This window comes from Boeremia exigua, assembly GCF_020726555.1.
Source record: "Boeremia exigua strain MPI-SDFR-AT-0100 chromosome Unknown C7974scaffold_1, whole genome shotgun sequence".
Taxonomy (NCBI): domain Eukaryota; kingdom Fungi; phylum Ascomycota; class Dothideomycetes; order Pleosporales; family Didymellaceae; genus Boeremia; species Boeremia exigua.
The window spans coordinates 3,535,413-3,560,635 of NW_025763518.1; the positions used below are offsets into that span (position 1 = coordinate 3,535,413).

The window sequence follows — 25,223 nt, forward strand, 5'->3', positions numbered from 1 at the left end:
GGTAAGATGGTTTTCGCTTTCTCGCTAAAACCGCAGCGGCCTAGCGGCAGCAAGGCCCAATCTTGGCTTAGATTTTGGAGCAGCAGCGTGCAGGCCATCGCCAACTTCTGCTGTCCGGTAGCAGCACCCACGCACATCTCGGTTCGACTACACGGCACAATGGTGTGCAGGACGCTTGCGCAATGCCTCTCGAGGGCTCCCGGCGCGTTCGGGAGCCAGCCACGGACACAATGCGCGCGAGCCGCACAGCGCAGCCTCCAACTTCCGACATCACGATGCATCTCTACGACCGTATCGAGGCCCGCCGAAGTCGAGACCCAGACCCAAGAGCCCTTTGTAGCAGCACAGCCATTCGACTTCGAGGCTAGAGATGGAAAGGAGGACGATGGAAACGGCGATGGAAAGGACAAGAGCGCGGCCCTCCTGCGGAAACTGCGCGTTGTGCCTGCGTCGCCATCTTACTTCAGCGCGAAGCCTACTTTCACCGACGACTTCCTCTCGCTGTCTGCCCTTCTTCGCACAGTTGCCACCCTGCCCACAATACCGAAGGCCGAAGCACCCAACGTTGCGTGGAAGACTGTCGACCAGTACCGCATCATGACCAATGAGCCTGTCAAGACCCAGCGCTTCCACAAGATGATGCACATTCTGCGCAGGCTGAACTGCATCCACCCGCAGCTGATGCCTCAGGAAGTGGTTGAGGCTATGCAGCGCTACAAGAAGCCAAACCAGCCCGGCGATGTCAAACCGGAGCCTGGTGTCATCGACGATTTGGGTAGGGCGAAAGGTGTTGGGCGGAGGAAGACATCCTCTGCGGTGGCATGGCTCGTGGAAGGAGAGGGTGAGGTGTTGATCAACGGCCAATCCCTCACCGAGTACTTTGGGCGCCTGCACGACCGTGAGAGCGCTGTGTGGGCGCTGAAGGCTAGCGGGCGACTCGACAAGTACAACTTGTTCGGGCTAGTGAAAGGTGGTGGATCGACTGGTCAGGCAGAAGCCATGACACTGGCTGTGGCGAAAGCGCTGTTGGTGCATGAGCCAGCGCTGAAACCAGCTCTGCGACGAGGTAAGTCGAGTGACTGTTCTCCCTGGCCCTTTTTACGCCTTGCGCTTCAATTTTTCTGGCTTTGTCTGCTGTCGTGTCTGCATCGCCAAAACGCAAGTCCACGTAGACTTTCCATGCAGACCTCCGGGCCATCAATGCGTGTAATGCAATTGCTAACTTGTTCACAGCCGGCTGTGTCACTCGTGACCCGAGAAAGGTAGAGAGAAAGAAGCCTGGTCACCTCAAGGCGCGCAAGATGCCTACCTGGGTCAAGCGTTGAGGTTGCATCTTCTTGTACATCATGTATATCTTCGAACTTGTTGGCATTGTACGGAGTTGAATGTAAGATGGATCATGTAGATAGCACGCATGGCGCACAGCCAGCACACCAGGCAAAGTACTGTAAGATCATGTTAAAAATGTATGCAGGTTTTGCGCAAGTGGAAATTGCCCACTGGCGAGATCACTCTCAAAGATTTACTGTCACAGGCGCCCCGAGTTGGCCTGTCAAACTCTACACTGTGCTGTAACTGACACCCAGTGTCGCGTGATGATGAGCAGAGAAGAAACATTTCCGGCTGCGGTCTGCATGACAGAAAGTTCTCATACGCGGCAGTAAGGTCTTCATCGAAACCTCTCGCCACGTGTCCATGACAGCCAATACAAATGCTTGTGTTGCATGCTCGGAAGAACCATCTGTACTGGGATGGGCACTGACTGAAACGCTGACGGCTGTTGTGTGACAAGTAACCGTTTGTGTCCCTCCCATTGTCGCAAGGTACTGGCTGCTGGGATGGGTGTCGAAACAGCTCGTGGAGACGTTTCATGATATGTTGTGAACGTGTAAGAACCCAATTCCTGGAATGTGGTACAGCAACCCCGTTGGTACCCGGCGGACATCTTTTTGACACCTCGGATCCAGTTGGCACTATGCATCAGGATGGACAGGGTCTGCTGGATGACATAGCCCCAGAGCTTGAGCTGCCTGAAGCTCGGCGATGCTCCGTGTCGCAAAATGGAGGTGGCTGACAAGCAGATTGATGAGAAAATGCTTGCATGACAATGCTCCTTCATGTGCTATTTGCGTGTAACTTCCCCTTTGTCGTGCAGCTGACCTTGGGTTGGATGTCGACCGAAGTACATCACTGGCTGGCTGAATTCGCGTTGATCCAAGCGTCAGTCCTCCGAAATGGGTGCGAAATTTGACGGGACATCGGCCGAAGACATGGACCTCACCTGACGGGCATAAGCGAACACGATACCGGCGATCGATCCTACAGGCGGTCTACGCGGTACTTCGCAGTGGCAAGCATCGTGAGTGCATTTGACGGAGACGTAACGAGTGTGGGTAAGTTCTGCAATTCCGCCAATTGGAGAGATTCCGTATTGCTGCACGCCGCGACGCTTGTCGTCATTCTGATCGATCTTACTCGTGAGGATTTCGCTTGGATGCATCTCGTCAACGGCAGCGGGTAGGGCGGAAACAGCCTCAACGGCGAAGACGATTTGTTCAGTAGAAGCGGGCTAGTGACGCATTGCAGCCTGATGCGGGCAAGCGCGGAACCAGCCTCGCCTCGTGAGCTGATGTGCTCCAGGACATGATTGTTTGTAATTGCGATAGTCAATCTGACTCGCAAGCCGATAGGGCTGGGGGTCGGCAATACGGTTGCAAGCCATGAAGAGTGGTCAATGTGTGCTTCTCGAACAAAATGAAACCTTCTCGAAGCATGTTCGCCGTGACCCTGTGTCATTTCCACAACGCATCGTGATACATTCGGGGGCCAGGGTCGCCAGGGTCGCCAGATGATCGCCGTTGAGAACAAGTGACGCACCTCGGCCGCAAGATGCCTGTACGCAGACCGGGTACCTCGAACGACGCTTGTTTCATTTAGCGGTCGTTTGTGTGTGCTTGCAGTAAAAGAACACACCGTACAATGGAGATGTAAAGGTTACAGTACTGGCACGTGAGCAAAGAACGGTGAGCGCGGCAGAGCACAGCCGGTGCAAGAGACAGAGGCAGGGCCACGAGTCGTGCTACGGTGAGACCGTGAGAGTGACGACAGTGCTGTTCTCCGCGCCGGCAAACGAATTGTCATGTGTCGAAGCTGGCGACGCAGGCTGATCTGAGCGCTGAGGTTGGAGAGATGACAGCAGCTTGCAGACAGGAGCCAGTGAGACAACCAGGACGGAAGCTCCGACGGCTCGCTTGGCCTGCTGCTGCTCTACTGCATGGCCCTGCAACTCGGCTCCTGCGAGACGTTGCTGACGAACTCTCGGTCGCGCGCGGCAACGCGGACTTCAGTGCTTGAGGTGCGGAGAAAGAGGACTTGCTGAGTGATCGACAAGTGAGGCTGGAGCGAGTGGATGATCGCCCAGATGCGGCAATCCTGGACACGCTGCCGAACGGCGGGCGCCCGCATAGGGAGCAATGTCCTGTTCGAGGATGGACGCTGCTCGAAATAACCGCCCCTGAGCACGTCTGGTAGAGCAAATGACTGTGGTCGTGCGCACAGTGCACGCGCAGGCCCAGCCGCGACACCAGTCTGGGAACCGCAAAGCAGCAAGCAGCGCTGATGCTGCAGAGGTTCGACTGCGGTTTGATGATTTGGCACAGAGAAACGAATCAGCCGTGCGTTCGCAGCCTGACCCTCTCGTGCATGAAACGCTACTGCTACAGCGCCGGGCATGCTGGCAGCGCGCATTGGGCCTCTGCTGGGTCTCTGCTGGGCCTCTGCTGGGCCTTGCTGGGCTGCTGGGCCTCGCTGCTGCTCGCGGGCGAGGCTCACGCGTCGACGCCAAGCGTGTTTGCAGGAGGTGTTCCCAGACCCAGCAACACGGCGACAGTGTGGCCGCGGTGGAGCCGCGCAGGGTCGAGGGGGGAGGGGGCAGCGAACCAGACCGGCGCATGAACAAAGGCCAGCCGTCGCGCAATGCCGAGCGTCCAGCGCAGTCTGGTTGACAGCGTGTGGTGGGCATGCTGCTCCCAACGCGACTCCTCCAGCAGGCGCGCTGGTGCCCTGCAGCACTGGCAGCCCAGGCGCAGATCCACCAGGGCGATCTGTAACCATGGCTTGCAGGGGTGGCTGCGAGCCTGCTAGCCCCGCCCAAGCTCGTCCAGGGCAGGACATAGCCATCTCGGAAATCGGAGACGGAGATTTCGAGGTACGCTGTCCACCGTGGCCAGCTCGTTGAGCACGCCTCCTTACTCGCCAGCGTGCGCCCACTCGGCGCAGCCACACCCACTCTTCCAATTCAAAGCGGGCTCTCAGCGCGGCCTGCTGCGCTGCTGGTGCCTCTCTAGCTCAGAGACACCCCGGCCCTGTATTTACTTTCTGTTTCGCCGGTGGCGCGTGGGCGAGTTGCTTTTCGCTTCGCACATTCGGTGTCGATGCTCTGAGCCTGCACGTCTGCACGTCTGCAGCGCTCAAGGTGGCTCTGCGCCCTCACTTCACCCAGCACCGCGCCTCGCAGCTACCCCAGCACGGAAGCACATCCCCCCACTCTGTTCTCGCCCTGCCCCAGCTTGGGCCTCTGCCGGACGCCTGCTCTGCGCAGCCGCGAGCCGACGTCGAGCTCCTCGTCAAACCACTGCGAGCAGCTCGTGACGCTGGCCGCCGTGCCGTCACCACTTTCATTTGAGAACCGACCACGCCGTCTGTCTTCCTCTTTGAGCGAGCAGCGAGCCCCAATCTAGCCATTGTCGCACTTTTCCGTCTGGTCTCGGGCCAACCGCTTCACTTCCCTCCTGCAATTGCACTGCGCCACCTAGTGCCCGGGTAGCTGTCCAAGACACTGCCTGTACAGGTATCGTGAAGAGCACCCCAGCACGCGTTAGAGCCGTTAAGCTACCGCCGGCTGCAGACGTTTAAGCTGTTTGAGCCGATCTGCTAGAGCGCTTCGCTATCTTTCCGACTCGTTGAAAACTCAATTGCGTGCAAGGACTGCCCTTCAAACACGCACGCTCGCCGTGCCTCACCACCAGAATCCACCGCCCGCAAGGTTCTCCACGCTTGCTTTTGCCGGACTATTTCCTGTCATTTAGTGGCTACGTGTCTAGCTGGCCCACATTCAGGCTCGTTTCTTCTCCAACATTTCCACATCGGGACCAAGCATTCCGGGTTTTGCCAGTCTCACTGCCACAGATCCTCGTCGCAGCCGTACGAGGATACCCCGGGCACATCACGCGCGTCAGTGAGGCTTCTGCCCGCAGCTACTTTTTTTGCATCATCGGGCTCCATTGGCGGGCCTGTCGACGCGCCGGGATTGTGTGTATATCATCCATCTGCGCCTGTAGCTGCGACCATTCTGGCCCATCCAATTCGATTCAATTCGGACGTCACCACCCCATCAACCCCCAATTCTCTCACTCCGTCCCGTCTTGACCTTTGGTACCTCTCGCACAACCTTCCAATTGAGCATAGCTCTTACTGTCGTCACCTTCAAGACACTCGCTCCATTCCGCGCCCTTCTTGTCTCGACTCTTGCGTCCCTTCGCAGTCTTACTCTAGGTCTGCAAGCTGGCCAACTACGCGACGCCACCAGTCTCGCCCTTAGGGTACCGGGCACTCGAACCGCCCTTCAGTCTGCAGCTCAAAGGCCGGCTGGGTGGGATGGACAATGACCGTCGGCCGCGGCAAAACCCCTCAGGTTACGCGAGCCAGCAAGGCACGCTGCTCCCACCGCAGAACTCATATCCCGTGGTAAGCGCATCCGATCGCTTCAGGCAGGCGCCCTTGACTGCTCCTGCCCCGCCCACTTCTGCCCCGTCCTCCGGCAGCCGCCCCAGCTCGCAGAGTTACGGCTACGCTTACGGGGAAGGCTCACAGTTTGTCGGCTCGTCGATTCAATCCTCGGGCGTGTCCTACGGCGCGCAGGGCTACAGCCCAGACCAGCAACCGCAGCAGCAGCGTGCAGCGCAGCAGCAATACTCGCCCTATGGCCAGAACGTCATGTACAGCGTGCCTGGCGCGCAGGGCTCTGCGACAGGGTCGTCACAGTATGAGCCTGTGGAACCGTACCAACAAAACAGGGACTCGGCAATAGAGGTCCTGAGCACCGGCTTTGGGGTCGCACAACCGCAATACTACAATGTGGCCGGCGAGGGTGGTCCCACGAGCGCGCCTGCAGCCGCCATTGCAACGCAAAACGTCCCTTCCCAGTACCCCTCGCTAGGATATACAGCGCAGCAAGCCCCGGTCGGACGAGAACCGCTCGCGCCCGCATACACCGCCGGCGGCATGTCAGACAACCACCAGGCCACCGCTCAGGCCGGCTACTCGCAGCCGGGCAGCTATAGCGAGCAGCACGGCAGCGGCAACGAATACGACGACTTCTACAACAACTACCAGAGCGAGCTGAAGAAGACATTCCAGTACGTGCACGACGGGCGCATCAACGAAGCTGGCGCGCAGCTACACCGCCTGTCAGAGTGGCTGCTGCATTGGGCCGAGACACTGGGTAAGTTTCCTCGCGAGCTCCGGGCTGAACGAATAGCTGAATTGACTATAGGCCTAGTGCGCGACGACGAGACCCACTACGCCCAGCGCCTCAAGCTATGGGAAGAGTTCAACACCTGCTGGCTCTCGACGCTCCAGAAGCAGAAGACCATGACACAGGAAATGATCAGCACGGGCCAGCGACCACAGCCGCCGCAAACGCTCATCGACTATGACACACTCGAGAAGATGGGCACGCAGCTCGTGAAGAACTGCGATAACATGGAGAAGCACGGTCTGGTCGACTATCAGATGGGCGTGTGGGAGGAGGAGATCATTGCAAGTGAGTGCTACGTTCCCCACGTCCTGCGCGTTGCTAATTGCCAATAGTGTTGACTTCATGTCTCGACTTGCTCGAGGAAGTGGGCGCCGGCTCCTCTGCACAGCGCCCCACCGCGAATGTGCGCAGACGTTAACACACCACACTTTACAGAGCGACTGCAGTGTGCCAGCGGCTTAACCACTGCCACCTTTTGCGAGCTTCACAGTTTACACGCACGACTTCGTATCCATCTAATTCTCTGACTGTGTGGTTCGACGCTCCATCTCCGGGTCTATTCCCTTTCTTCTGTACATGTACTGAGTATGCATCATTCCGTTTTTTTCCTTTTCCTTTTCTGCTTTCTTAGACATTGATGGGTGCCGCTATGGCGGTGGACACTGTACCGGGCGGCTCTCTGCATATGGCTTTTCCTGTGTCAATTGTATTTGCATCCGCGGATTCGCTCTCGATTCGCACCGCACCACCGCTTCTTCTTACCGCTTTGTTTTGTCTCTTTCTCCACTTCGGATCATGCATGCCAAGGGATGGTATCTGCACCTGTTTCTCTGGGACATGGAATGGGTGGATCCTTTGTTTATGTCACAGGCGCTGGCGAGGGGAAAAAGGCATATCTGGATTTTTGGATTCAGGTTTTACGGCGGATTTGGTAATGCAGGCATTGACAGGCCTGCGCAGGCGCTGGTCAGTCTATGGAGTCTACGATAATGAGTGGCGAAACGGGGAGGATGATGGTATTGTGGAGACTGGGCATAGCGGCATGCAGCAAGTCACCGGTATGTCCATGCTCAGCTGCAGCGTCCGGTGGTCTCGAACCTTGCAACAAGAGAGTTAGGAAGGTCTTCAACGTCTGCACGCCCGACATTGGGTGGCAATAGACATTCCTTCGCTTGTGCCCAAGCTTAGAGGCGTGAACCATGGACGCCAGGGTTTGTGGGGTTGTTGATGATATGACGGCACGAGACGACATGATTGGGCTGTGCGATTGGGCAGCAAATGTACCATAGACGATTCTAGTACTATAGACACTTCCGAGGCTTCATTGCATCATTTCTCTATAGACGACGGCTTCTTCGGGGCTACCTGTGCTCTTGCCTCGGTGCTGCGTCGTTGGGAGAGGTACTAGTCGTCGCCCCTTCTTACAGGGTTCACGATCCTCTTCGCCTCACATTATCACTCTTCCCCTCAGCAATACCTCACTGCAGCCTGATTGGTGGCCTCATGCACTGAAGCCTCGCGACGACTCCACAAGTTCATTTCGATCAAAGCAGCATACCAGGCGTTCGACCCATGCGGTGCGCCCTGTGCCTGCCGGCGACCTGAACATGGCGCTGCTGTCATCGAGTAAGAAGCAAGCAACCCAACCAGTTCGGCGGAACTATGATCGACGCATGCTTTTGTTCGCCAATCTCCAATGATCCGCTGCGAGCTGTCAACGATCCATCACATCTCATCACATTGCAGAAGCGGGGCCCACCACAATGGTGCTACGTCTGCCGTTCTCTGGACGGCGATCAGGTCCAACGCGGGGGATGCAATATCGTGAGAGTAATAAACATCGCACCGAAAGCGATCGCACGCTGTACGAAATGTAATCGAACCGTTCAAGCCTGCAGCTTTTGTGTCTCGCCATTACGCATGGCTGCTGTGGCAATCTTCTAGCCCTGAGCAACCTGAGTTTTGCTGTTTCTCCAGCTCCAATCTTGCCATCTCCAGGGGCACCTTTCTTAATCGATGAGGTCTCAGCCACATGCGTGTCTGTCCGACCGCCCTGTATTGCCTCCAACTGGCTGATCGCCCATCCCCCGCTAATGCAGATCCCTCGAAGTGGAGACGAAACATAGCCGGTCGTCTCCGGACCCCTGGGGCACGCCTGCCATCAACGCCGTGGCTGACAGCGGCTGCGTACATTTCGGTCACATACGCGCAGCGCCCTTGTGTCTTGTGCTTTTTCGCTGACTGCAAATGTAGCACACGCTTATTTGCACGATCACGACTGCGCACCAAGACCGTCCGCAGCATCCGCTGCTTTAACCAAGACTGACTCAATGGCAGACCGCCAGTCGGGCTTGGTGCACATTCTTTCGCACGCAAGGACGCGTTACCAGCCAGCGCAACGCTGGTTCTCATTTCCTTGTTCTGACGTGGTATTCGGCTGACTCGTGTCCAGGGAGATTGGTATTCATGCAACGGCACCGTGGTACACTTACACATGCAAGGATCCCACCACCTTCGGCGATGGCCCTAGTCATTATATCGCCAGATATTACCATGTTCCAGGAAAAAGCTGTCAGGCCACTTTTGTTTTCTGGGCAAGCAGTCTGTGGCTACGCAAGCTGCCTGGGTGGCACGGATGCCCACGCCATTGAGGCTGCCACCACCATTCTTTTCGCGGTGCAATTGCACTGCGCCGTCCGCCGAAAGCTGCTATTGAACGAGGCTATCTAGCCTGTTGCATGACTTGCCGTCGGTCGTTGTGCGGTCTCCACCTGATTCGTCAAAGTGGGCTCCTGGGCGCCCTGAGCATTCTGAGCCCCTCTTGGTGCGCTCCCGATCACACGGTCATGACACTACATGTCACTTTGTAGAACTGCAGCCTAGTAGTACGGCCACGGGACCTTGCATCACGCGCACGGTTTCATCGCGTTGCACTGCTGGTTCGCCCGGGCTGGCCATGAGTCCGCCTCGTGCTCTGAGCGTGGCGGCTCGTTTTGCCCGCCATACAGACATCGTGATTGACATTTCGATGTGCACGTCGCAGAAGTGCGAATTCACTGAATCAGGCATGTTGTGAGCACGACGCAACGTCGTCCAGGGGGCATGGGAGGTGGTCGCGGTACATGATCGTCATGTGGAAATCTGTATGATGTGCTAGACAAGCTAGCACGACACTGGTCATCAAGTTTACTTGTATCGTGAGGTGGCGAGGCATATCGACACGAACACCAGACGCCAGAATCTCGCGCTCAGCGGTTTTGCTGCGACGAGTCTCAAATGTCACTATGAAGTCTGGGCATCACGCGTTGGTAGCTTTGACGGGTCTCGTGGTGAGTCGTGGACAAATCCATGTCACAATTGATGACCCAGTCACTGCACGCTCTACACCACATCTCATAATTCGGTGACCCGCAGGTAAAGCTGCGCGAAAATCGCGTTGATGGAAATCCCTTTCCTTCTTCTTCTTCTACTTCTTCTTTTTCATCACAACCTTGAACTTAATTGTTCCTTTGACTCTTGTTCTTCTCCGTCCCCTTTGACTTCTTCTTCTGCTTCTTCCCCTTGCCCTTTCCCTCCGCGTCATCCTCGCTCATCCGCTTGCCATTCGCATTGACCTCTTTTCCCTTCTCGTCCCCTTTCGCCTCACCCTCTTCGTCCGCGACTTCCTTGACCAGCAGCTCGTTGAGCGCCTCGTTGTACTTCTCCAGCTCGATGATGTCGCGCAGCTTGACGCGCATGTAGTCAAACGCGATCGCGACCTTCATGTCCTTGCTCTGGACTTTGATCACGCGCCCGTTTTCTGCCAGCGAGCTCGACTGGTGAACGAGGGTCGGCTGCGGGACTGCGGGCGGGGGTCGGATGTCGCTGTTCTGTGCCGTCGAGTCGGTGGTGGGGTCTACCTCGTCTGTCTCGGGCTCTGCGTCCTCGGGCGCTGCGAGGGCATCGTCCTCGGCTGAGGGCGAGTCGCCGTCCTGGACGGTCTGCAGGACGGGGATCTTCTGGTACCGCTGGCTGAAGTGCGTCAGCACAACGGCTTTGGCGTCCATGCGCGCGCCGACGCCGAGCGCTTCGGACGTCGTCGAGTGCTTCTTTGCGCGCGCGTCGCCTGAGAGTTCGTCGTCGAAGGTTGCCTCGTGAATGAGGACGGTTGTGTCCTTGCCGATCGTCGAGAACGGCCGCGAAGGACGGCAGTCACCTGAGTAGGATACTTTTAGAGGTTTAACGTCGCGGTCCGGGGAGGATTGCGGGAAGGTCATGCTGACGGCCATGGATCCGTGACAATGCGCTACGCGGACGGATTGGATGTCTGCAAGCCCAAAGAGTGTTTGGTAGTCTTGCCGCTTGATAACACGGTCTCTTGATGTCGATTTGCCGTTTATAGAAAGGTCCGAGCCGCAGGTTCCGAGCGTTGCGGGGGAGATCTCCAGGGGGAGAATGCGAGAGTAGCCGAAATCCTCGATGGAGGAGTACTCCTTCAACCACTGGAGCATACCGTCGTGGGAGATGATAGAAAGGCCAAAGTTGTCGACATCGCTGGCAGCTGTTGTAGCGTTGGGAAGCGAGGAATTGGGTACGCTGTTATGCCTGATGCGGTACCAGGCTTTGATCACTGATGCGGTACCTAGGTGATGGTCTGCGTGAAGATGACTGATCCAGATCACGCGCAGCTCCTTTAGGATCTGAGTGAGCTCCTCTGGTGTGAACACTCTCTGCAGCTGGCCCATAGTGTTTTCGCCGGCATCAAAAAGGTAATTACCTACTCCTGGAACACGAACAAGTGTTGCCGACACGTTGCGGTACTTTGAGGGTAGCGCTGAGCCTGTGCCGAGTGTGGTGATCTCGGTGTCTGGATGAGACAGGAGAGCCCGCCATGACTCAAAGCTCGCTTGTGAGTCCTTGACGGCCTTCTGCGCCGCGCTGGCGAGCTCCAGCACCTCTGCAGCTGTTTCTTTCTTGGCTGCTTCCGAGTCAAAGGGAGTTTGCCTTGTCTCGGGCTTCAGGTCGAACTTTGGCATGAGCGTGGCAGAAAGACCTCTGTCAGCGAAGATAGCGTTCTTGGGCAAGTCTATCGTTTGCTGCATCTGATCCGATTCCACAAGTTTCTTCTGCGGGAGACTTGTTAGGTCGTATTGAGGTATTTGATATCGAACAGGGTCAACCTGAGCTAGTCTTGTGGTCTGGCCAGCCACAGAGTCGAAGGCTAGGCGGTTGGGGGTGACATCGGCAGAAGAGATGATGTGCTTGATGTTGTCAAACTTGGCCATGAAGTCGTTCAAGACAGGATGACCAGCGACGCCTGGTCCAAGCGTCCAGATGAAGGCCTCAATGCCCTTCATCAAAACGGGCGACTTGAATTCATCACGCTGAACAGCAGCCTCGAGATATTCAATGGATGGGATGTCAAGCAGAGCAAATCCCTGGCCAGGCCTATCTGGACCAAGAACCTGCTCCGGAGTGACCGTTTCACCGGCTGCGTTCTGTACAGACTGGCCGCTGCTGAGCTTGCCGAAGTCTGGCCCTGGTTTAACACCAAGCTCTTTCGCACGTTTGACATCGAAAGAACCGCGAGCAGGATAAGTGCGTACAATGTATGATATGGATTCGGGGGCAGGTCTCGTTGGCGGCAGAGACATGATCTTTGCCCCAGGCCAGGGTGTACGGGTCCAGACCATGATGTCAGGAAGAGGCTCTGTACCACCCGGCTTGGGCCCGGTATACGGTCTGTAGCCGTGGCCATCAGGATTGCGCACGAACAGACCTGTTGGCATTTCTACCTCGGAGATGTGGCGTTCGACAAGAGTATCGAAGCTCCAGCTAGAATCGAACATGTGTTTGACGGTGGCGCTTCGAATGCGATCGTGGCGTGCCTGGCGCTCTTCTCGTGTTTCGTTGTCCACAACCTGGTGGTCTTCAAACGTGTTACCGGTCTTCTCCCAGCGCTGGATCTCGGCCTCCAGCTCTGCGTCATGTTCGGAATCTGTCTGATTGCGGAGCGGAGTGACGGGCAGCGCCCAGACCTGAAGGAAGTCGTCTTCAAACACAGGCAGAGGGGCACCGTCGCTGCCCTTGGCCAGATTCTTGTCTGTGTACTCGGTGGCAACGATCGGCACACCTTTGCGGAAGATGAAGCGACGACAAGTGCCGAACATGTGCTTGAGATTGGGTGGGCCATAGATGTTGAACTGAGGCTTGACCGGCGGGTCGGAGACGCGACCGCGCTCTTTCGACTTCTCCCAAGTGATCATGTTCTGGGCGTACGAGGTCGAGGTGGCATCGGTCATGGTCAGCATCATGCCGGCCATGCCACCCACATTGCTCCACTCAGTCCTGCCAGAGAGAAAGAAGTCCTTGACTTTCAGCAGTCGCGTGCCTTGCTGCACGAGGGCGCGCTGGATGCCCTCGGCCTGGCTTCCGAAGACATAGTGGTTGCTAGTCTGGGTGCGCAGAATTATGGTCGTGCCCGGCGTGTCGGCTGTGGGGGTAGTGATGAACTCAATGCTCGAGGACATGCCGCCGGCGAACAAGCGGCCCTCGTGCGGAACAGCCCTCGTCTCTGCAACCAATTCGGTGACGATGCTATCGAGGAGCACAGGCCGTTCCCTGCGCGTCCGTACCGGTCTGGTGAAGGAGTCGGTAGTCCGCTTGCTGAGGTGCGGAGACGTGCGCACGTGGGAGGACGTGTCCGGCTGCCTGCTCGTATGCGCCTCAGCGTTGGACTGAGCAAGTTTTTGTAGAGACTCAAGGAGGTCAGTGACCGACGAGCTGCTGGCGGTCGACGTGAAGGTTCGGTAATCACGTGCAGGTATGTTTGGCCTATGCGATGGCGCCGAGTGCAGCGTGGCAGCTGTTCGCAACGTGTGGAGCGCTGGAGCGGTGCGCAAGAAGTGGAAGGAGCGACGGGTCGTGACGGTCGTGATGCGCCCGCTGGCGGAGATTTTAGAAGCCAATGTGGCGGGCAATCAAATGAATGACGCTGGAGAACGAGTTTCTAAGCCTGCAGTGGGCATTGGGGCGCGATGTTCTCAATGTGCGATGGCAGCGTGCGACGTGTGGCGTGCGGCGCGCCCAACTTTTTTGATGCGTCAATGACATCGGCGCCGGTGGAGACCCTGCAGCGCGCCTGGGGCGGCCCAGCCGCGCTTGACCTCTCTTAACCATCACCTTCATCAACCTCAGCGTGAGCATGTCTGTCAATATGTACCTGGTGTCGAAGGGTGAATCGACCCTCATACAATGCAAGTGCAGCCCAAAACTCACTTTGAGCTCCGATGATCTGCAGGCCAACGTGCATGTTTGCCTCTGCGGCCGTCTTGGGTTTGCTCAGATGATGAACATTTGGGCGCTCTCGCGATGAGGTGAAGCAGTTTGTTTCCCTTTCACCTCTGCCGCGGGGTTTGAACACGTCCTTCCTCATCCCAACGCTTCCGCACCTCCACCTTCCTTCCACCTTGCCGTCACTGCTTTCAACTGATAAATACACTTCTCCATCGCTTCATCACCTTGGCCTTGCTTAGCAGATACCATCGTCTCAACGAGTACAGCCCGACTACCTCAATGCGCGATAGCCTCCCAGTCCGTGAGGTGATCGCGTACCCCATTGTGAGACCCAGCGCGGAGAACGACCAATGCCAGTTCTCGCAGTTCTATCACGTCCTTGACTGTGGACATTTGATCTCAACACTGGAGCCAGACGAACGGTGCGCGCCCAACTGCAGCCATGTGGCCAGGGTGAAGGCATCCCAAAAGCGCAAGAAGTCAGCATTGCCGACAGTTGAGCTGGACTTCTATTGTGACGCCTGTATTGAGGTCGCGAATGAGCGTCAGGTAGCTGTGACCCTCTCGAATGAGGAAGCTGGTGAGTTGGGGTTTGACCACAATATTCCATATGGCGACTGATCAAAGTTAAGAGAGTAAGCGCGCAGCCCTTCGCCGCGAAGAGGCGATCAAGCGAGACAAAGTCCACAAGTTCCGCAAATGTTATATCGCTCAGAAGACCACCTATGTCCCGTGCGACGAAGATGGGGACGTCGACGAAGATTATCTGCCAGCCGTTCATGGGCATCCTTTCGACACTGCTCTGCCTCGGACGGGCGCAAGCATGTTCGAGGACATAGATGTGCCCACTCTTCGAAGCAAGAAGTCGAAGCGCAAGGTTTCAGTTGAGGAAGATGATTCATCTGTTAGCACACTGGACGGGGATGATGAAGTATCCGACCTCAGTGCGGACACAGAGGACATGGACGATACACTCGCAGAAGGAGCGGAGTGGCTGCGGGCGCAGGGAACCCTTACTCGACGTCGAACAATAGACGCGGCTCCATCCTCACGAACGCAAAACGTAGCTACTGGATCCGTTATTATCAGCTCGAGCCCAAGTGCTTCAGTCGCACAGGCAAATCCGCAAAGCCATGTTCAAGTTCAAGAGAATTCGAGGTCGCAGAAGAAGGGCAAGTCGAGGAAGAGAACGGCGAAAAAGAAAGCAAGAGCCAGAGCCAGAGCGAGAGCGACTTTGCCAGGGCTGGTGGAATCGAGAGTGACACGCACAACACGCTCGCTCTTTTCGAAGAGATGAGTAGGTAACGCTGGTAATGAGCTTTCTTGCCGTTCGCATATGTAGAACACTGCTAGCCAGCATCTGCGAGACACCTTTTATGTCTTGTAATGGAATAGCGTAGCTGTTCTGTCTTGGATACAATAGTTATTGTCGCCTACCCTATGGGACAAAGTAGCGTGTTTTTAAGCGAGGTGGCTAGCATGAGTGCAAGGAGACTGAATTCTTGTCTCTCCTTACGTATACGCATTCCCGTATGTTGAGACTCGAAACCCGCACCGCAAATCCAGGTGACTCGATATGGCTCCCCCTTCCCGAGGAGACGTTTCGCCAGCATCTTTTGGAACTTGAAAAGCGCACAAATGCGGTCCCTATTGATCCGCAAACCTTCCCCTTGAAAGAATCCGAAAAGCCAGAAGGCTATATGTTGCCGCTACAGGTTGAGCAGCAACTCGCAGACGACTTCGCCTTTCTAGCTGCTATTGAGGAAGGTGCGCAGAGCGTGGCTGCTGTGTGTCTGGAAGAACATGTCCAACCAATTGGGCTCACCGTACGATTCGCAGCATTAGATCTGGCCTTGAGTGGCGAGGTGAAGACCTCGTTGCAACAGATAGCCGATAGTCTGACCTTGAGGACCCACGAGGTTGACGAGTCCACGCGGATTGACGAGTTGTTCGATCGAATCGTGAAGTTGCATTATCGTCGACTGCTCGCCCGACTTCGCTCCAGTAAATGGGAAAAGCCGAAATTCCTCTCCAAGCAACACAAGAAGCCGCTATGGCAAGATTTCGCGAATCTTTTGCATCGCGTCCAGTTTCTGTATACTAAAAGGGAGGCTTCATCACGACGGTCGGTGGAGAACCACCTGCGGAATCTAGCACCATTCTATGAAGCATTCGAGGCGTCGGAAGCAGGATCGCCTGTTGAGTCAGAATCCCTCAAACAGCTCATCAAGGCGAGTTGGCATCTTTGCAGGTCTAAGGATGTCGCAGAATTTGCACGACGCCTAGAAGATAGTCCCAGTACGACACCCACAGCAAAAGTTGGATCAGCTATCAAATGCCTGCGACAAATCGAAAAGATCGCTGCGTACTGGCGCATCGCCGCCTCACTCGTGGCGACAAGCCAAACATACGCTCCTTTGTTCCAGAGCAAGCTACAAATGCATTTCTTGACACCGTACAGTAGTGTGCCGACCGCAATCGGATATGAGACCTGGGCAACCAGCTGTCACGTACACGCAGAGGTCCAACTGGCCGTTCACTACGATCTTCTGCACCAATCGTCTCACATCACTGAGACAAATATCGGATCTCCAGAATCAGTCTTCCGTCAACCACGAGTCATCGGAACATCGAAATGGCTCTGCTATCTTTGTTTTCTGTTCCTCCGCTCCCACGGCCGTTATGTGCCTGCCAACACGCATGGACGGCTTTATGATCAGTGGACGGTGCCAGACCTGGCTGAATTTGGGGGTGAGACGCGCACTCGTTATCGCAACATTGTGGACGCTATGGACAAGGAGGTTTTGAGAGAAACAGGAAGCACCGGCTCAGCGCAAGCGGAGGAACCTGGTCTTGTCAGATGGCGTGCAGAGCCAATGACGAGCCGACAGAACCTTCTCAACGCGGAAAGTGTGGATTGATCGAAAACATAATGATCGATATTCAATCAAAGGGTTCAGACGACAGACTGTTGCTGTCTATCTCTACGGCTTATCGATAAGTACATTCACAAGCACGTAATGTTACCAACGACGTCATCACCACGCCATCCTTGCTGTCCTTACTCCGCGCGTCTGTTCACATCTGCCGTCAATCTTGCCAGGAGCTCACATCACTCTGAAGCCGATATGCCTAATATTTTGCTTGTAGGCGCGACCCGCGGTCTTGGTGCCAGTCTGGCGGAGCTGTATGCGTCCGATGCGAGCAATAATGTGTACGCTACAGCAAGGTCGACCAATACTCCTGCCAACCGTGCGTTTAAGACTCCACAAGTACGCCATTCACACCTAACATTTGATAGCCAAGGATTTCGCATACATCCCTGATATCGACATCGCCTCGCCCGATGCAGGCAGCAAGATTATCCAGTATCTCCGCAACAAGAAAGTCTCTAGCTTGGATACCATAATCATTACGGCCGGCTACTTCGCAACTGAGAGTCTCAAAGAACCGTCTTTCGAGGCTCAGGAGCGCATGTATCGGACCTGCGCCATTGGACCAACGATACTTGTCACCACGCTAGCCAACGAGAACAACGAGCTGCTGGGCAAGAACTCGAAGATCATTTTCGTGTCTTCAGAAAGCGGCAGTATTGGACTCAGACACGAGAAGGAGGGCGGCGGCAATTACGGACACCATGCTAGCAAGACTGCGCTCAACATGTCAGCGAAGCTGTTAAGCTTGGATTTGAAGGATAGAGGCGTCGCGATAGCAGTCGTCCACCCGGGCTTCATGAGGACGGAGATGACCAAGGGAGTTGGGTTCGACAAGTTCTGGGACGACGGTGGCGCAGTGACCCCTGAAGTCGCGGCGAAGTCACTTGTGGAGTGGGTCGAAACTTTCGACATCAGCAAGACTGGGGAGTACTGGGCACCTCGCGGACCACGGTGAGTTGTTTTCGGGCATTTTTCTATCGGTGAAGCTAACTTTGCAAGTGATATTGGGACAGCCGAGGCTGTGCTAGGTCCTGCAGAGAAGCTCTCGACACCCCTGCAACTGCCATGGTAGTCAGGATATGGGCAACAATGTCGAAATGTAAGTTTCGGCAGTAACGCAGGTTAAGTTCAATGAGCGGATATCGAATTTTTAAGCTCACCAAGACCCTCTTTTCTCGCTCAGAACCACTTGGGAAGTAGTGGGACCTCGAGTGTTGTCAATATACCCGAGTCGAAGCCCACAGTTTCAGGGTCGTACAAGGCCATTTCTCAAAGTCCGCTTTGCTTCATTTCATTAAGATGAGCCTAGTAAGCTCGAGCTTCTCAGATTACCTGTAGGCTATGAGATGCCTGGGCTTGTTGAAATCCAGGCAAAAGCATGAGATGCTGCACACAAAATCTTCTTTAAGATAACCAATGGATTTAGACTCAAACTTGACTTCCCCCATCACGTTCCGACATACCGGATATTTGGCCTCGGCGGCGTCTTCATGCCACTGCCAATATAGTAATCCACATGTGCGTTTTGGAGATACCCCTTCAACGTCATCCCATTACGATAAGCCGGATTATGTGCCAGCGTATACAAACGGCGCTCCGTGGGCTGATCGGTAGTGAAGATGATAAGCTGATCGTACGCCGCGTTGGTCGTAATGACCTCTTCACGCCAGTCGCCAAAGATATCACCGAGGAAGCCTGGGTTTGGATCACCGGGGTTGATGGCGCCGTACTTGTCGATACGGAAGAGTCGGGGCAGACTGTTGGACGTGGTCGGTTTCGCTGGATTCCACTTTTCAAGTTTGCCGTCGTTGTAGAGTTCAACGGTATCGTCGCCGTCCCACCACAGCGACAGGTGTGCCCACGGAGATAGTTTGGTGTCTTCCTCGAGCTTAGTTTCACTAGGCGCGTTGTAAAGCCCCGAGCCTCCTGCGCTCCAGGACTCCATGCCGGGGTGGTTTGGGTCGATGTCACCGATCAACCCACGTCCAATGTCGGCTACTTCGGGGCCATAATGCTTCCACAACACCTTGCCATCCCTGGCGTCGTAGTAGTACTCCCAGAGCTTGCTGGGATTGTTCTGCTGGACACCATAACCCTGCAGACCGGGGCGATCGGGGTCCATCTTCGCAATCTGCCAGCGGTCCCCATGGCCGATCCCTGAGGTGGTCATGTCGTACTTGAGCGTGCCATCCCCGTTCAACGTAAACATGATCTCCCCTACTTCATCCTTGCCGTCTCCATCCACATCGATAATACGGGTATTATGTCCGTCGGACCCGCTCCCAGCATTCTGATCGTCGTACACCCACTTCTCGGTGACCTTCGAGCCGTCAAACGTCCACGCAGCCAGATTCCGGTTGAACTTCTTGTCATCCTGTCGGTTCTTCATGAACGCGACAATGTGCGGCTGCTTTCCATCCAAAAAGCCGACACCTAGTCGCGCTGCAAAAGGCCCATGTTGGATGTAATCGTTTCGGATCTTGGCCGTTGCGCGCAGCGCCCCCGTCTGCCCATCCAGCACTGCAATGAACTGCTCATCGTTATTCGCGCCCGCGCTGAACGTCGTTCCGTCTCCAAACACAACACCATTCGCAATGCGCACGATAACCTCCGCTATACCATCACCATCAAGATCGTACACTGTGACTCCATCCCAGTGGCCAACGTCAATGCCCGAGGATCCAGGCTCAATGTTGTTCTGGTTTTCGCTGTTCGGGCCCATGGATACTTTCCACAGAAACTTCCCGTCTCGGCGGTAGGCCTCGAGACCCTGCTGCACGCCGTGTCGGTCAATGAGGTAGTCGTATTCCCCGTCGGCGTTGAAGTCGCCCACCCAGACATACTTGATAGGAGCACCAGCGCGGAGTGGCACACGTACGAGAGGCTCTTGGACAGTGTTGGCGGGTAGTGTGAAGCTGCCGCTGGCGGGCGATTGCTCTTTGCCATCGATCACAGAGCGGACCCAATAGCGGTTGGGTATTGCAAGATCAGCAGTCGAGTCGATGTAGTTGGTGCCCTTGGTGAGGACCTCGGCGTTAAGACGAGTGGCGCTGCCGCCGTTGGCGGAGCGATACACGTTGAAGCCGATGTTATCGACATCGAGTCCCAGGAGGCGCCAGCTGATGAAGGTAGAGTTTGGGCTGGATCGAGTAACGACTACTCCCCGACCAAGATTTTCCATTGGGCGAGGAGCGCTTTGTCGCTTTGCAGGCATTGCGGAGGCACTCCATGCTGCAACTGCGACGGCAACGATCCTCGAAAACTTCATTGCAAGCGTCAGTCAAGTCTGATATGGTAAGAATCGCTGAAAACCTGGTCTGCTTTGCAAAGAGCTAGAACTCGGTCTCGAGGAAAGACTATATATACGTCGTGGTCGATCTGATTGACGCCTGACACATGATCGATTGCTCATCACATAACCGCAACATCTCGGCGCATTGAACGCGGTCAAATCATATCCACGTGCTGATAAACCGCGATTTAGATGATATCGAGGTGAAGCCCTCGTCCAGTATGACGATCAAGCAACCACGAGTGTGCCTGGCGCACCCTGTAAACTAATCCGAAAACAGTCACTCGAAACAGAAATTCCGGGGAACCTGCAGAAATAGATTACCCACGAGGTCTCCTATCTGGAGCCCCGCACTTCGAAAATGCATCTAATTACGTCGGCCGAGTGGCCTCCGCGACAGATACTCCGAGACCCGTCCAGGAGTTCACCTTGCACCCCAAACTACCACGCACAGTGGCCGCCATCCACTCTGAGATCCTATCCCACACATCAGTCTCTAAACAACTCCCATATCTTAGCAACTCACCGCGCCTGTCATGTAGCTGCTCCCCTCGCTCAGCAGAAATAACACCGGAGCCCTAAACTCCTCAGGCTGGCTAATCCGCCCCAGCATATTCTGCCCCGCCCACGCATCTGTCAGGCCCCTCAGCCTTGCGCCCTCGCTCAGCGGCGTATCAATATGCCCCGGACTCAGCGTGTTGACGCGAATCGGCGGATACTCCCTCCTAGGCTCAGTACTGGGGTTTTGATTCGTCGCTGTGACCGTGCTACCCGGGAACGTATTCTGCGGATGCCCCCACTCGGCAGCCAACGAGCGAGCCATTTGGTGCACAGCGGATTTGGAGATGTTGTAAGCGGCGCTGTTAATCCCGCGGTTGCTGCCGTGGCCGCTGATGCTGGCGATTAGTACGATGCTTCCTGTAACGTTGGCGCGGTGCATTTCGTTGGCTGCGGCACGCGCGACAAGGAAGGTGCCTGTCGTGTTTACGTCGAGGATGCGGCGGAAGATTGCTTCTGGATAGGCGCCTGCATCGCTTTCGCCGGAAATGGCGGCGCAGGTGACGAGGCCGCGGATCGGGTGGCGTGAATCTGTGCGGATGTGGTCCATGACGGCTGTGATATTGTCTTCATTTTGGACATCGAGTTGGTGGTAGCGTACTTCTGTTTTGCCTATTGCTGCTGATGCTAGGACATCGACTGGAGTCTGAGTGAGTAGTGAGCGTGAGGGTTTGAGTAGGAACCTACGCCATTTGTCTTCTGGCATTTGAGGCATTAAGTCGAGGAAAACGACGTCGCCACCACTCTCTAGGATTGTTTTGCCGACGACAGTGCCAACGGCACCGGCGCCTCCCGTCACTTTTTCATGCTATTAGTTTGGTTTTTGACTACGATCCGGGACGTAGACTATACCTAAGATTGTGTGTTCATTGAGCTTAAACAAATCGCTAGTCGCTAATTGTGTGGGAGCAGGATAAGTCATATCGAGCTGGATTCAAAAGTCTGGAAACAACTACGATGTGTTTAGAGTTTGCCGTCGATGTTTAATGATGCTGGTGTAAGTACAGTCTGCGGGGCTGATGCGCGTATGACGTACTGTGTTGTTGAGATGCATTGAGCATCTTTGCTCCATGTGGAGAGGTTTCGTGCCTGTTGCTGCACGCTCCGAACGTCGATTGATAAGACACGTCACTCTTCAATGTTGTTTGTTGATCCGTTGCACTTTGAGTCTTGGATGCGCTTGATTAACTACAAACATATACGTACGTAGAGAAATACACATATACAACGTCTCCCCATGCCCAATCCATACACGTAGATATCATGTCTCGTTAGCGTCTTCCGTGTACTTATTGTCAAATCTGCTCCCATACCCGAACTACTCATTGATGCGATGCTGCCAAACTTCTTGCTCTGCTCTTGCAGAGTAAGTGCTGGCACCCAAAATCGCTTGCATCTGCTCCACACCAGTGAACATGATCTGCCTAGCGACAAACCATCTGATACCCTCGTGACACGGCGGGCTCGTCAAACTGCCTTGGTACGTCCAGAACTCGTTGAAGTACTGCACAGAATCCAGAGCAAGGGTAACGTTCATTTCAATCGATTGTTGCACTTGCATCTCATCAAATCCGATCATCGGAGGGAGCTGTTCGAGGAACGTGTTATTGAAATTACCAGGATCCAGGCGGAAAGCGAGGACAGCGCCCTCATGGCCCTCGGCATCGACGTGGACGAAATGCATCTCGGCCTTGCTGCGGTCGCCTCCAACCGAGTGATCGGCTGGGGCGTGGATGTGCCAGCCCTTGAGGTAGAGGGTCACGTTGTCGTATGTGAAGCTGGGGTGTGATGTCCAGTCTCCGTTGTGGGCGAGGGTGAACGCTGGCCCATATCCCCAGTTGAAGAAGTTACCGGCCACTGCGCCACTGTAGTTGAAAGTTGGGACATGGTTGAGTGCGAGTCCATTGCCGAGAGATAGGGCGATGGGCGACTGCTGGGTCCCAGTTTGACAAAGACGGTAGTCAGGGCTCAACTTTCCCCAGTTGAAGGATGCCTATGAACAAGATCAGCGACGATTTCTTCATAAGTTTGAAATCTTCGGTGTACCTCGTATGCCCACACGTTTTGGGTTGTGTTGACGTTGGGGTTCTGGGCAGGGTTGTCCTGGCGCCCTTGCAGGTATGATCGTTTGTTGTTTGAGTGCTGTGGGCATCCAAAGATCGAAGGCGCAAGCGCAGCGAAGACAGCTAGTGACGATACAAACATGATTGGAAAATCTTGGGGTTGATGGAGAAGGAAAGGATTTTCAAATGTTGCGAGCAGACCTTCTTATAAAGTCCACGAGTCGATGCACCTCCTTGCGCAGCTCAACACTCCGCGACGCATCGCAGCGGTAAGGCGCCAAGGCAAGCACTACACTTGAAAGGCAGCTGTCGTGAATGCCGTCTCCGCCAAGAGTGTTCATTTTTCTATGCATACGCACAACCGCCTTGGGCGCGTCATAGTCTTTGCTTGAGGAGCAAAAGACCAAGCGTGACCTCGGAGATGCTAGGGTTGATCTGTAGAACTGACGGGAAATTCCTCGTCCGGGTGGTGAAACGAGATGCAGATTGGTGGCCATAGTTCTCCTATTGTGAGATGGCGGCCTTGGCTACAAACATCTCGGGTCTGGGCGCAGAGAAGCAAGCGCGCACCTTGCACAGAGCCCTTCCTTGTGCTTCTTGCAAGAGCTTCGCCTAGCTGATCAGGGAGGCTTATGCGATGTGTTTCCTTTCGGACCGGTACGCTGATCCTGTGCCAGATCTCCCTTTCACGATCTACCGGGAAGGATTTTGAGCGCAAGGGTGACAGGTCGTGCCCCACATGGCGAACTGCCGCACCGTTGAACGCAGAAAGTTGTCACCGAAATGCACTTGACTGGAGCGACATGATGCACGAGGTCTGCAATGCTTGTCGAAGCCTTGGAAATGCGTTACTCTTTAGCCTAGATGAGGGTCGCTCGGACCATCGAAAAACGCGCAATCGATGCTCTCTACCCGTCCTGGCGTTGCGCTATAGCATAAGTTGGGGTTGATCGCAATATGTCATCATTTGACATCCTTAGCCTGAGGAGATGAAACATGCGAACGCGCCGTTTGTGAGCTGCGGCGTTGTCGGCCACTGGAGGATAGGTAGCTGGATTCATCTCATTGCGGCTGGTTCCGAAACTACCTAGGCATACAGTAGTGTCGGTGCTTGAAGTGTAATCCACGGCCGGGGAGCAAATGCACAGCCTGCAGTCTAGACTGCTGTGGTGAGTTGGGGCGGGTCGAGTCAGGTCTGAGGCGATGAAGTTGCTTTGCTGCAAGAGCGGCGGGGAGATGGTGGCTTGGCTGCAAGACTCAGGCGCACAATCTCGAGCGCTTGGAAACCCTTGGCCTCCAGGAATACAACGTCACATGATCCAACAATGAGCTCAGGTCAAATTACAATTTGAAATCGAGACAACTGCCATGCGCACGCACGGCATCAAAAGAATAGCTTGGGATGGGACCTATTCAAGTAATATGCATGTATATCTACCTCCGCTGTAGCGACAAGGATGTCTCATACCTCGAAAGCACCATTGCTGTGTACTTGTTCGTATTCCAAATCAGGCTGAAATTCCCAGTAGAGACTCTCGGGGTCGCTTCCCATCTTGAAAGTGTAGGCTGCTGCCTCGTCATCAACGTACACTTTAGGAACGCCGTTGGCTGCTGCAGCTTCGACCATAAGTTGGACCTCACAGGATCGCTCCATCAGTGTGTATAGATATGCAGCTTCATCGACGGTTCCTCCTACAGTCTGATAAGGTCAGATTCAGTGGCTCCTTGTTGCAAACACAGGCACTATAAAGCACTTACCAGAAGACCATGGTTCCGCAGGATCATGCCCTTGCCCTTCGGTCCCAGAGCAGCCGCTAGACGTTGACCTTCTTCTTCACTGAATACAACACCTCCGAACTCTGTATATACAGCCTGAGCATCACCATAAAAGTAAGTCACGTCTTGATTAATCATCTCAAGCGGCTTTGCAAAGGTACTCCATGCTTTGCCCGCTTTGCTGTGGGTATGACACGCAGCATTGACATCGGGTCTCGCCTTATGCACTGCTGAGTGTATCAAGAAGCCAGCTGCGTTCGCTGGTCGACTTGTGTTACCTCCAATCGGCTTTCCATCGTAGTTGACTAATATCATATCGGACGGCTCGAGAAGAGCAAAGTGTTTTCCCAGTGGATTCGTCCAAAAGGCGTGCTCATCCGCTGGATCTCGGACACTGATGTGACCGCTCATACCCTCGGTGAATCCTTTCCGAGCGAAGACACGAAATGCTCCTGCCATGTGGTTCAATATCCATGCGCGCTGCTTGTCGTGTGCCGAGAAGAGAGGGATGCCGGGCAAGCAGACCCCCTGTGAGATTGCCTGCAGTGGTGTCTTTTCCTTGAGGGAATCTTGTTCCTTAGGCACGGGCTGCTTGGTGACGATGGACCCGTTCATCGGCTCGTCGCCAGTATCGCGAATTAACCCTAGCTTGCTTTTGTGGTATCGTTGCTCCTGCGTTAATCCTTCTTGGGATTCGTCCGGTGTCATTTGTTGTTCATCTTCTCGCGACATTTTGTTGGTGAATTATGACGGAAGATGGAGGTTGAATGCAAGTAAGTCGAAGA

At 55.1% G+C, this 25,223-nt stretch overlaps 11 protein-coding genes across 11 annotated transcripts; 5 read left to right on the plus strand and 6 right to left on the minus strand.

Annotated features, from left to right (window-relative positions):
- The first annotated feature begins 21 nt into the window (after positions 1–21).
- Positions 22–1,514, plus strand: C7974DRAFT_384279 (ribosomal protein S5 domain 2-type protein). Its single transcript, XM_046140835.1, has 2 exons — positions 22–1,066; positions 1,234–1,514. Exons 1-2 carry the CDS (start codon positions 160–162, stop codon positions 1,323–1,325), a joined length of 999 nt encoding a protein of 332 aa, XP_046003537.1. The 5' UTR covers positions 22–159; the 3' UTR covers positions 1,326–1,514.
- Positions 1,515–3,267: 1,753 nt separating this feature from the next.
- C7974DRAFT_371856 (uncharacterized protein) lies at positions 3,268–4,179 on the minus strand (the record flags this gene model as incomplete). Its single annotated transcript, XM_046140040.1, has 1 exon — positions 3,268–4,179. The coding sequence occupies one exon, from the start codon at positions 4,177–4,179 to the stop codon at positions 3,268–3,270; it is 912 nt and encodes a 303-aa protein (XP_046003538.1).
- A 1,476-nt stretch (positions 4,180–5,655) lies between these two features.
- On the plus strand, positions 5,656–6,956 carry C7974DRAFT_430473 (uncharacterized protein; the record flags this gene model as incomplete). Its single annotated transcript, XM_046144703.1, has 3 exons — positions 5,656–6,502; positions 6,554–6,823; positions 6,871–6,956. 3 exons carry the CDS (start codon positions 5,656–5,658, stop codon positions 6,954–6,956), a joined length of 1,203 nt encoding a protein of 400 aa, XP_046003539.1.
- A 110-nt stretch (positions 6,957–7,066) lies between these two features.
- On the plus strand, positions 7,067–7,937 carry C7974DRAFT_28004 (uncharacterized protein). Its single transcript, XM_046137582.1, has one exon. The coding sequence runs from the start codon at positions 7,176–7,178 to the stop codon at positions 7,653–7,655; it is 480 nt and encodes a 159-aa protein (XP_046003540.1). The 5' UTR covers positions 7,067–7,175; the 3' UTR covers positions 7,656–7,937.
- Positions 7,938–9,748: 1,811 nt separating this feature from the next.
- Positions 9,749–13,829, minus strand: C7974DRAFT_468339 (uncharacterized protein; the record flags this gene model as incomplete). The annotated part of the gene is made up of 2 exons (XM_046146391.1): positions 9,749–13,462; positions 13,771–13,829. The coding sequence occupies 2 exons, from the start codon at positions 13,827–13,829 to the stop codon at positions 10,036–10,038; spliced, it is 3,486 nt and encodes a 1,161-aa protein (XP_046003541.1). The 3' UTR covers positions 9,749–10,035.
- An 807-nt stretch (positions 13,830–14,636) lies between these two features.
- On the plus strand, positions 14,637–16,734 carry C7974DRAFT_430475 (uncharacterized protein; the record flags this gene model as incomplete). The annotated part of the gene is made up of 2 exons (XM_046144704.1): positions 14,637–14,913; positions 15,380–16,734. 2 exons carry the CDS (start codon positions 14,637–14,639, stop codon positions 16,732–16,734), a joined length of 1,632 nt encoding a protein of 543 aa, XP_046003542.1.
- Positions 16,735–16,941: 207 nt separating this feature from the next.
- Positions 16,942–17,821, plus strand: C7974DRAFT_300360 (uncharacterized protein; the record flags this gene model as incomplete). The annotated part of the gene is made up of 3 exons (XM_046137792.1): positions 16,942–17,065; positions 17,115–17,700; positions 17,749–17,821. 3 exons carry the CDS (start codon positions 16,942–16,944, stop codon positions 17,819–17,821), a joined length of 783 nt encoding a protein of 260 aa, XP_046003543.1.
- Positions 17,822–17,950: 129 nt separating this feature from the next.
- On the minus strand, positions 17,951–20,286 carry C7974DRAFT_440379 (uncharacterized protein). Its single transcript, XM_046145320.1, has one exon. The coding sequence runs from the start codon at positions 20,015–20,017 to the stop codon at positions 18,197–18,199; it is 1,821 nt and encodes a 606-aa protein (XP_046003544.1). The 5' UTR covers positions 20,018–20,286; the 3' UTR covers positions 17,951–18,196.
- Positions 20,250–21,719, minus strand: C7974DRAFT_28077 (uncharacterized protein). Its single transcript, XM_046137588.1, has 4 exons — positions 21,452–21,719; positions 21,287–21,397; positions 20,568–21,238; positions 20,250–20,518 (listed from the first exon to the last, which is right to left on the minus strand). The coding sequence occupies exons 1-4, from the start codon at positions 21,519–21,521 to the stop codon at positions 20,483–20,485; spliced, it is 888 nt and encodes a 295-aa protein (XP_046003545.1). The 5' UTR covers positions 21,522–21,719; the 3' UTR covers positions 20,250–20,482.
- On the minus strand, positions 21,720–23,049 carry C7974DRAFT_28076 (alpha carbonic anhydrase). Its single transcript, XM_046137587.1, has 2 exons — positions 22,646–23,049; positions 21,720–22,592 (listed from the first exon to the last, which is right to left on the minus strand). Exons 1-2 carry the CDS (start codon positions 22,802–22,804, stop codon positions 21,918–21,920), a joined length of 834 nt encoding a protein of 277 aa, XP_046003546.1. The 5' UTR covers positions 22,805–23,049; the 3' UTR covers positions 21,720–21,917.
- A 1,075-nt stretch (positions 23,050–24,124) lies between these two features.
- On the minus strand, positions 24,125–25,053 carry C7974DRAFT_430480 (class II aldolase/adducin N-terminal; the record flags this gene model as incomplete). The annotated part of the gene is made up of 2 exons (XM_046144705.1): positions 24,125–24,361; positions 24,421–25,053. The coding sequence occupies 2 exons, from the start codon at positions 25,051–25,053 to the stop codon at positions 24,125–24,127; spliced, it is 870 nt and encodes a 289-aa protein (XP_046003547.1).
- Positions 25,054–25,223: the final 170 nt, after the last annotated feature.

What these genes read in the sequence shown, in the direction of transcription:
- C7974DRAFT_28076 (XM_046137587.1), bottom strand. Translation starts at nt 22,804, where the DNA reads ATGTTTGTATCGTCACTAGCTGTCTTCGCTGCGCTTGCGCCTTCGATC. An exon ending in AAAACGTGTGGGCATACGAG is followed by an intron (nt 22,593 to 22,645) that starts GTACACCGAAGA and finishes TCTTGTTCATAG; the next exon opens with GCATCCTTCAACTGGGGAAA.
- C7974DRAFT_28004 (XM_046137582.1), top strand. Translation starts at nt 7,176, where the DNA reads ATGGGTGCCGCTATGGCGGTGGACACTGTACCGGGCGGCTCTCTGCAT.
- C7974DRAFT_28077 (XM_046137588.1), bottom strand. Translation starts at nt 21,521, where the DNA reads ATGACTTATCCTGCTCCCACACAATTAGCGACTAGCGATTTGTTTAAG. An exon ending in CAATGAACACACAATCTTAG is followed by an intron (nt 21,398 to 21,451) that starts GTATAGTCTACG and finishes AGCATGAAAAAG; the next exon opens with TGACGGGAGGCGCCGGTGCC. An exon ending in GCAGCTACATGACAGGCGCG is followed by an intron (nt 20,519 to 20,567) that starts GTGAGTTGCTAA and finishes TGTGTGGGATAG; the next exon opens with GATCTCAGAGTGGATGGCGG.
- C7974DRAFT_384279 (XM_046140835.1), top strand. Translation starts at nt 160, where the DNA reads ATGGTGTGCAGGACGCTTGCGCAATGCCTCTCGAGGGCTCCCGGCGCG. An exon ending in GAAACCAGCTCTGCGACGAG is followed by an intron (nt 1,067 to 1,233) that starts GTAAGTCGAGTG and finishes ACTTGTTCACAG; the next exon opens with CCGGCTGTGTCACTCGTGAC.
- C7974DRAFT_440379 (XM_046145320.1), bottom strand. Translation starts at nt 20,017, where the DNA reads ATGAAGTTTTCGAGGATCGTTGCCGTCGCAGTTGCAGCATGGAGTGCC.